The sequence below is a fragment of the Anneissia japonica genome, unplaced genomic scaffold (genome assembly GCF_011630105.1).
Source record: "Anneissia japonica isolate Jap-2015-1 unplaced genomic scaffold, ASM1163010v1 scaffold3474_len973312_cov172, whole genome shotgun sequence".
NCBI lineage: Eukaryota > Metazoa > Echinodermata > Crinoidea > Comatulida > Comatulidae > Anneissia > Anneissia japonica.
Window position 1 is genome coordinate 3,225 of NW_022747780.1, and position 10,254 is coordinate 13,478.

The 10,254-nt window shown below is 36.7% G+C and overlaps 1 protein-coding gene and 1 long non-coding RNA gene across 2 annotated transcripts in view; both read right to left on the reverse strand.

Annotated features, from left to right (window-relative positions):
* Positions 1–378: 378 nt before the first annotated feature.
* Positions 379–3,023, reverse strand: LOC117120585. The gene is made up of 2 exons (XR_004447386.1): positions 2,891–3,023; positions 379–511 (listed from the first exon to the last, which is right to left on the reverse strand). It is a non-coding gene; the product is annotated as an uncharacterized LOC117120585 (long non-coding RNA).
* Positions 3,024–4,557: 1,534 nt separating this feature from the next.
* The window catches only part of LOC117120616 (N-acylneuraminate cytidylyltransferase-like), a gene marked incomplete at its 5' end in the record, with an annotated part of 9,564 nt that continues 3,867 nt past the window's right edge, over positions 4,558–10,254 (reverse strand). The window contains 6 exon segments of the mRNA XM_033265650.1: positions 4,558–5,450; positions 6,050–6,187; positions 6,796–6,885; positions 7,321–7,505; positions 8,375–8,513; positions 8,919–9,074. Of these exon segments, the coding sequence (XP_033121541.1) occupies positions 5,251–5,450; positions 6,050–6,187; positions 6,796–6,885; positions 7,321–7,505; positions 8,375–8,513; positions 8,919–9,074 (908 nt within the window).

Below are 10,254 nucleotides of genomic sequence, written 5' to 3' on the forward strand. Positions count from 1 at the left end.
TGTCCAAGACCTAAATATCTTTAATGGGTCTAAATGAAACTTATATTTTGTCAAGGTCAATACTTATTAGAAAATCATTTTATATGGTTTTGTTCATTGCTTTGTCATATTAATGACATAAATGAAATAATATTATTATTTTGGTCTCTTCAATTATATTATCCAGTTAATTATATTAATTTTCAATTAAAACCTTATTCCATGAAAACTTTTAAAATTTATTTTAATTTATTTTAAAACAACTTAATTAGGGTTTTTGTGTTGTAATATTAAAATTAATAATGTTTAATCTTACTGTTGAACCAGGTTGAATGTTATCCTACAAAGCATTTTACAGCGGACATGAAATTCTTAATAAGAACAAGTTTTTTCACTCACCATTCAGCAGAATTAATGAGCACAAAACAAGAAAGCAACATTATAGTCATCGAGCTGAGGAGGATGAGTCCATTGGTTTGTTGAGATCTTCAGAAGTGCATTTTGCAATGTTCAGCCTTCTACAGAATTTTTACTGAAATAAAATACATACATTCATCAAATAACTAGAATTAGAAAGAATGCAACATTAATATCTACGTGTATATTAATTTAAATTTACAAACAGTGAATATAAATTGTAATTCTAGAATAATTGTCTATAGCCAATAAAACATTATTTTATTATTATTACTATCATCTTTATCACTTAAATTTCAAAATTAGGTCAAATTATGAAATTTTAATGTTAATAATTAATCATTATTTTAAGAACAAAAATTATATAAATTTGTATTTTATATTAATATTTTAATATACAAACACTTAAAATTATTTTTACAATTCAGCTCTGGCTGAACCTAAATAATGTCATGTATGTTTGATGTTTGTTTTTTTTAAATAAAAATACCGTTTATATCTGTACATATTTACTGCCAAAAACTGGCGGGGCCCACCCCCTTTGGTTTCACCGAACATGTATTATGCCGAAGTTCAGATTCTGCGCACCTACTTTTCTATATTTGAGCTACTTTTTGATATCATCTCTGCAGGCCCGTACGCAGGGGGTATGACGCGTGCATACCCCCACCACCAAATTACCAAAGGTCCACATTTCCAGGGTAGAAATTTCAAAAATCACCCCCTAAATTTTTCAACATCATTTAAAATAAGAAAAGAAATTCCATAATCATAAATTTTCTTTCCTCAGCCCCAACCATGGTGGGGCTGAGGTGTTATAGATCCTTAACACTTAAATTTCAACATTAGGTCAAACCATGGTGGGGCTGAGGTGGTAGTACTGCATTTCATCCATCCATGAAAGTCCCTCCCTGGCCCTACAATAGATCCGCCACTGAAAACCGTAGTACATGCATCTTCAGAAATTGATTTAATAAGACCTCAAATTATCAAAAATGCCTGAGCTCCGCCACCTCAATCTCAGCAGCGTTTTCCCCTAGGCGCCCCCTCCCCACACCTGTATAATGTTATATAAGAACATGAAATTTTATAAAATTCGTAAATTTTCTATTGCTATAACTTTTCATTGATAGTCAAAATTCATGAATCAAATTGCAGTTTATAGAAGCATTTAACAAGCTCATCGTCAAAAGAAATCAGATGTAACAGACATTGCGAAGTACCCAAAATTAATAAAATAATAACTAACACCATAAAACGTATGGCACGCACAGACTAATAATTGACGGCTGTACTCGCAACTAGTATCGGATTGTTGATGCCACAGTAAAGATCAAAGGACTGTACACATGCGCTATGTTCGAGAGCGGAGATGTGCGTCCTTTTGTTGAAATGCCTTGGTTGAGAGCAGTATATATAGGAATGACTATTTAGAAATTTATCAATACCGTAAATTAAGAGTGTAGGCTCCCATATATAGTTGCCAACTTATACGGATTGACCGTGAGACTCGCAGATAATTTATCATTTACCAGTTTTAATACGGATGAACAAAAACTCAGATTTTTAAACTAATAAACAATGATTTGCGAACTGCATATTTACAGTAATATGCAATGAATAGGCCGAGATCATTTGCCATTCGTCTGTAGTGTTTATAGTGTAGCAAAGAAGAGTAACCATAGGCTATGTGCAAGCCCAGTACGCTCGATGTTAGAATCGTAAATAAATGACGCCCTTCACGCCCGCTACCGTCAGTGTGCTTTTATCACCCAGTAATGCAACGCGCATAGTTTGTTTGTTTGTTTATCTGCTTTGCACACGAAAGTACTCTCTGTACATCGTAATTCATGAATAAAGTGAGTCCGTAAAAATTGTTTTAATTTTACACCAAGCAACTGTCGGTACTTATCCTAAGTTTACAGTACTGTACTTCGGTCAAATTTAAATTTGAGTGTAACTTTTTGGTTTATTAAGTTTACATACATACACTTGACTTAATTTAGTGTCCAAGATCAATCAAATCAGTAGTGTAGTGAAAATGCTCAGATTGCGCGAGCGTCAAAGGCTTGTCAACCTGGGCCCCCAGCCAGTGGCACGTTGCTACGCAACGCGAGTTCTCACAGATTTCTTTTATGAAAAGTTGGCAACTATGCACATACATGATACTTTTTTTTATTCATAAATTAAAAAGTGTCCAATGGAATATTAGTGTCTACCTCAGTCATGCCATATGTCTAGTGCAAGAACGACACTGAAGTTAGGGTTGGCCCTTGGCCCTAAGTTGGCCAGGTTTAGGTCTACCTCGCAGCGGAACATCCAAGCCTTGACCTAGGCCTATACATGATGTAGAGAGTAGAAGAAATAGCCTAGAGAGTTAGAGTCCGCTCGATCTGAAGCCGCAACGAGTTGATTTAGTTTCTGAACCACTCTGCCAAGGATTTTTATGACCTATTTTCCTGATACTTTTAGCACATAACAAATGAGTACTTACCAGAGAAAAAATTACGTGCTACAAACAATCATTTGGAAATACATTTACGTTACTAAAATAGCAACGCCAGGTGCTGCAAAGTCTCTTCTTCCACGTTATTGCAGGGTAGGCTACAAGCTCATGCATATGTATTAGGTGTTACGCCACCAATTTAGTTTTAGAAGTGATTCGAAATAACTTTTGTTGCAGTGGCAGGCGCGGATCCAGCGGGGGGGGGGGGAATGAGGGCCGTCCCCCCCCCCCCCGTCGGTCAAGTCGAAGAATAAAAAGAGGGAGAAAAATTTGAGTTAAAGAGAGGAAAGGGGAAAAATGCAGTACTTGTACTTGTACTTGTGAGTCGGGAATAACGGTCAAAGCAGCGATCAGTCATTTAGTGTGAAAACGGGCCTATATAGTACTGTAGCGCATTATTATACTGGCATATTAAACCTACAGTATTTATTCATGACGCAACAAACCCAATTTGAATAGTAGAGCAGACCAATACCAATAAGCAGCATACCGTAAAATGCTCGAATAAGCGCCGCGGTGCTTATTCGAGTGAATAAGCGCCTGTATGCAATGAATTACAGGGGTGGCGCCAGGATTTGCCCGACTGGGGGGGCCGAGGTCCCCGACGATTGGTCCGATTTTCCCCGACGAAACTAAAGTGGACGTGGTCGATCGTCGTTTAAAATGCTTAATAAGTGATCTAAGGGGGCGAATCCCCCGAAAATTTTAGCAATTTAGTGGTTTTAAAGGCTTATTTAGTCGACTTTAGAGTCACATAATATGTAAAAAATAAATTTAATTATGTTTTTCTCCCCGACGAATATCAATTTTTTCCCCGACGGGGGGCCCTGACCCCCCCACCCGGCCCTCTCCCTGGCGCCACCCCTGAATAATTATCTCGTCATTTTACAGCATATGGGCCTGATTTTTATTCATCCAATTTTCTAAGGCAAAAAATGTTTTTCTCTTTGGTTTTAATAATGATATCTAAATTCCACAACGTCAAATCATCCGATTTATTTTTCGCATGAATGTTTTTGCAATGTAACAAAAATTTCTTAAAAATGTTTAATTTTGAATTTTAATATTCTCACCTGTTATTCTTAATCCTTCAAGCGTTTCTTGGCTGAGTTGCATTTTCTTTTTTGCTGAACTTGTGACATTTTCCATGCTGTCAACCTGAGCCTTCCATTCATCAAAAAAACCTAGGAAATCTTCCTTGAGCCACTGTAAAAGAAAAATTCAATTCAGTTAATTTTTAAACTAAACATGGACATCTTTGAACATATGCTCTGTGCATTACTTAGTTATGTACCAGTGTGAATACATACTGTAAACCGCCAGTCATCAGAACTCCTGTACTCTTTCAGTGCCTCTTTTCTGCTGTGGATTCCCTTATAACAGTTCGACACATTTAAGCAATCAAAAAATTGGTCAAACATTCGAAATATATATATATACTGTTGCTTCATTTTGAATATATAGGCCTATATATATAGGCCTACATATATATATATATATATTATATGATATATATAATATATATATATATATATATATAATATAAATCATCAAAGGTACATATACAGTGTTTAATAAGGACATGATGGAACATCGTAGGCTACCCTGTAGCTTTTCAACGAATAAAGTCCTATAAAAAGTCATTGTGTAATAAAATTCCTCCGACGGGATTCGCACCTGTGACCTCTCGCTGACAAGGAGAGCGTCATAACCACTAGACCACAAAGGCTTCATGGTTGAACAGGTCCAAATAACCGTCGGGAACATTGTATTACACAATGGTACTCCTCAAGATGGCTTTATATATACCCTTTTAGTTTATCCTAGAATGTAAGCGGATGATGGATGATGTTCAGAGGCTCTCTTAAATAAGTAAAAATATGTGATGCTATATAAAGTAATGTCGTTACAAGGGTGGAGATGTTTGTTTGCCTGAGAAAAATCATAAGTTATCATTAAACCCAGGAACCTGAGATTGGAATATAAACATCTCAACCACCAAGCTACACTACAATAAGGTTGACTTCATTGTCCTAATCTAGTCCATACATCCAATCAGAATGTCCTTTCCGCTAAGCCCCACCCCTTGGATATTGTTGCTAAGGTCCCACAAAACGACAAAACATACGCAAACACGTGCGTTTGTGCGGGACAACGCGTGTGTTTGTTGGACACGCGCGTATTCCTGGCACTGTTCTGATTGGTAAATTCTTAAGTTTGATTGACACCACGGAAAGTCCATTAGGAATTGGATTAAGATTGGTGTAACAATAGCTACTGCCTTTTAAATAGGTAATTCTTCCTTTACATTTTGTTTATCAACATATCTTAAAATCCTATGATTACTCCTATATTTCGCTCCGGTTTGCAACTGATTTCGCTTGTTCCATTACTAGAAGTATGTGGTTACAGAATTCTCTAGCTGCACCTCGTCCACCATCAAGACTTGCGACAAACGTGGACACAACTTGGACATCGTGCTGCGCGTCCTTAGGGGATCCTCCAATCCCTGCCAGCTTAACACATTCCAAATCGGGTATATCATTACCTGCGAATAGATAACATGCAATTTACACATTTAAAAAACAGTATTATTTAGAAGTATTTATATAACGGTTTAAAGAATGAAAGGGAACTTTCGATCTGCGGGGCAACGTGAAGAAGAATGGATTTACTAACTTTGTCGTCGTAAAATTGAAAGTTCCCTTAAGTCGACAGTGGCGTATATAGGGGTGCACTACGGGGCGCTTCCATCTCCAAAAAGAGTTGCCCTCTTCCCCTTCCCCCTGTTCCCACACGTCCAATGAATATTTACAGAGAAAGTGGTTAAAAAGTCTCACACCACCATATCTCACCAGCTAGAGCCACTTGATCACATCGAGCCACTAGATTCAGATTTATTTATCAATCATATAATAAATACATCAAATTTCCTTTCCTCAGTTGTAATACACACATAAAAATTCATTAAAATATTAAGTACATAATATCCTTTAAAAACATTCCATAAAAAAAAAACCAGATATCACAGAGATTTTGCATACTGCATGAAAACTACATAGTATACATAGGCCTAAATAAATAAGCATTTCAGTATCCCTAGATACGCCATTGTAAGTCGATCATTGTAATTATAAAAATCCTTACCCATATATGCTACTTGGGTCATATCTAGTTCCATTTCATTCCTCCATTTCACCAACTGAGCTAATTTGTTGTCGCAACCCATTATTAAATCCACTCCTAATTTATCTGCAAATTTCTGGTGAAGATCATTCGTTTCGGCTAGAAAAGGAAATATTAAAAACCACAATCAACTCTATGGTTATTATTGTTAGTCGCATGAGTTTTTCTTTTTTTTTTTTTTTTTTAATATGCTGAAGTTACAATGGGCTTTATAAATCAAACAGAAGTTCGGAATTAAGAACAATAATTTTTAAAGGGTGTGGAAGTATAATACATATTCCAAGCATTGAAATGCACGCCATCGTGTTGGGATTCGATATTTCAACTTCAATTATGTCATCATGAGGAACAATTTAATGTAAAAGGTGTGTTCACAAAAGGTGTGTTCACAAAAGTTTGTATGCACTATTGAGAACGCCTGTTGGATATGAAAAGCCAAGTCACTTTAAGGGAAAAACTGAGGTCCAAGAAAAAGATAATCTTCCGTCGTATAAACATGCCTTATGAGGCTTAGGAAGTTGAGTTGTTTTGGTCGTCGTGAGAAACAATCCTTGGGATTGGAAGGAAAGAATATGATTGTATTTGCAGGGAACAGTTAATTTAACTGTTCCCTGGTATTTGAGCTTATTTAAAAACGGTCTGTCGTCATCTAAATAAATTTAGATTTTAATAAATTTAATATTTTCTATTTCTCATTAGATACTTACATGCAATAAACTTCACTGTCACTCCGTTTGCCTTGAGCATCTTTATTCCTACACCATCATTTTGGTTATATGTTGTAAACTGGCCCATTTCTAGTAGAAAAGAAATAAAAATACGTATATTTAATATAAACATAATATTATTATCATTGGCTTGATAAGAAAGATAATGATGATGATGTTGGTGAAACAAAATAAAAATATAGAATAAAGTAAAAAGTCATTTAAAAAAAATATGATATATAAAATGGCAAACATGATTTAAAAACATATTATCTAAACCCCATAATGAAATTAACGAACGGGACCGAAAAAGGGCCCCAGTCTCAGAAAACCACTGGGCCCCATGCCCTTGTGTTACGCCACAGAACAAGATGTAATATTTTTTTTAAGGCCACAACTATCATAAAATATAAAAATTAATGTAATACGAATGGTCAACAGTACAAACATCACAAAACTTACAAACGTATCAAGTACCTCAAAAATCGAAAATCAGTTTAAAAATTAAAAAAAAATTAAAATTACCTTCAGTAATATACATTAAACTGTCGGTCAAAACACCGTCTACCCCAAAGACGACCAGCTTGACCCCCTGCGGTTTGGTCTTTCCAAAGTAGCCAAATTTTATAACGCGCTGTTCTGCTATTGGCCAATCGATGTCTGTATCAATATCAACACTGTACTCTGCACCCATTTCAAAATACCCAACCCTTTGAAAATAAAAGAATAAGGTTGTGATTCTCTAAAATAACTGCTTATAGCCCTGTCCAAACTATCAGGTTTTATTTGACAAGACCATGTAACATGTCTACAGAGCAGGAAAATAGCACAAGTAAAAATTACGGTAATAATCCTAGACCACAACTCAAATTTCAAAAAATAAACATGGCTCCACATTTCACATTGGATAAGTTAATACCGTATACTGTTTAAATGTGCTCTATGGGCCTTTCTGTTCCCCGACCCTAGGACATTAGAGAAATTTCGCAACCTTAACGATAACGAATACGTCATTATCATTATCGTCATTAAGACATTCTTGATAATATGCCGTACTAGCTGAATATGATCCCTCATTCATGCAAAAAGACATGAATCGCCTACGTTGTGACGACAGATAATGCTACTGTAGGGCAAGGGTTGGCTAAAATTTGATGACGTAACCGTATTCGTTATTGTTTTCGTAAGCTTGCGAAAATACCATATTGCTAAGGTCCGCCAGCCAAAAGGACAACGTAAACGCACGTATACACTTCCGTTTTTGTGGGAAAAGCGGGTACTATTCTGATTGGTTGGTTGTTAACATTCTTGGTTGGATTGGACTAGTCGTAGCACCATGTGTACGATGTAGTATCGTAAGATCATACGCGTAAAGCCTGTTTCGCAAATCAATTTCAACAAAAGAAGGGTTTTACTTTAATCAAACAACTAAAGATAAGTGATATGGATGTAGAATCAATATTGCAACATAATACATCATATGACAATGCGTTCATTCATAGACTGTGCCTAAAGCTATATTTATTAGGCCCAGGTGTGTGCATCGGGCGTAAACATCAGACAACATAAAATCTATTACCTTCCACCCTGGAATAAGCCCTGCAATAGCAGCGATTTGCGTGTGAAATAAAATGCTCCAGACTCAACCAGTTCTCCGCTCCAGTCTTGTCTTCGGGGGCGACGTGCGGCATCCAGGTTCAAAGGTGTTGAACTTCCGCCTATAAGTAAATTTTAGAAAATTAATTACAGTATATCTGTCTGTGCCGATGGGCACACACACACTGCATCGGTCGACAAATCCATCTCCGCTATGAGCGGTTGACGACGCGACGACGTCTGCTGTTGGAAGCATTCTGAGAGGATGGTCGTCATCATCATGGCGTTGCGATCCATGAATCGTGTATCGTAGGCCGACGCAATCAGAGCACGCCATTAAAAAAAAAGAATGTCTTTTTGTTTGTTTGTTTGGTTTTTTTTTTTTTTTTGGGGGGGGGAGGTTAGAATTGGTATGTCTTCGTAAGCCTAGGCCTACTCATCGCAACGCAGTAGGCCTATGTTATAACTTAATAAGGTCTCCTAATTAAGATAAGCTTCACTGTCGATTCTAGCACATTTTACATTACCTTCCGATTTCACCTCTTCCCATCTGAATTTATGCTGCCGAGTGACGGCAAATACAGAATCGTAGCCTCCGTGACGAATCATATGAGCAGGACCTTGGAAGTGCCACGGATGTAGGCACGGAGACGTGCATTGAACCAAAGTCAAAATGTCCACTTCTGAAATTCAATTAAAAAATAAAATGTTACAGTATAGTTCTTTTTGTATACTACGTGTGTAGGGACGGAAGACAGCAATCATACACCTGTTTTATTTGTATTTATTGTATTAGGAGGCCCGTAGCCAGGTTCTTCCAAGAAGGGAGAGGGGGAGTGTTTCTGGGCGTGAGGTCCACAGTCGAAGCCCCGGTGGGGTCGGCGAAACCCCCAAAGCAAGAGGATTTTTGTGCTTTATGGGTCTAAATAATGCTATAAAAGTAGATAGGCCCCTATGTCTGTGTCTGGGTGGGTCTGCATTAGTTCGGGATGGAGGACTTAAAGAGGGGGTTTCGCCACAAAAGAGGGGATTTGCTAGAAAAGGGGGGTTCTCCCGAACCATAACCCCACCCCCCCCCCACTTGGATATGGGACTGATTAGTGTGCAGGCCCGTAGCCAGGTCATTTCAAGGGGTGTTCTCTGGGCGTGGGGTCCAGGGGACTGCCTAAGGGCCCCGGTGCCAGGGCAGTTTTTGTGATAATGTTATAAAAGCAGTTATGTTTTGAAAAAAAATATCTATGGTGGTAGGCCTAATATAATAAAATTGAAAAATATTTTCTGAGAATTGGCATGTTTTAATCACACCGAAAGACAAAAAAAGAAAAACAAAAAAAAAAACCTCATCGCATAATCAATATCAATATACTCAACACATTTATTATTATAAAACAAACAAGCTATTACTGTATATAGGCCTATAAAGGAATTTACAAAGAATTATGTACTTATTATTTATAATATATAAAGCATTTAAGAGGTTTTGTCTTGTTTTAACTTAAATAATGAATCTTCCAGTAGGCCTATATAAACAAATAAAGTTGCCTGTTACAAAATAAAGTAGGAGCTGAACTTCTTCTTGACTCTCATCTTGTACACTGAAAATAATAGTACTATTTTACCACATGGCTAAAAAAGCACAAATATCGTCATTATTACAACTGACAGGGCCATCGTTAAATTAAGTCAGAGCCCAAAATATAGCATCATATTGAATACGTCATCTGACATCATGAGCACCTAAACTTTAATTACAATTATTTGTTTACTAGGCCTAATTCGAAATTATTGTTTTAAGACTTTAACCTAATACATACTGATTAATAATAGCTGAGATTTGATGCACATTTCAGAATTAATAATCGT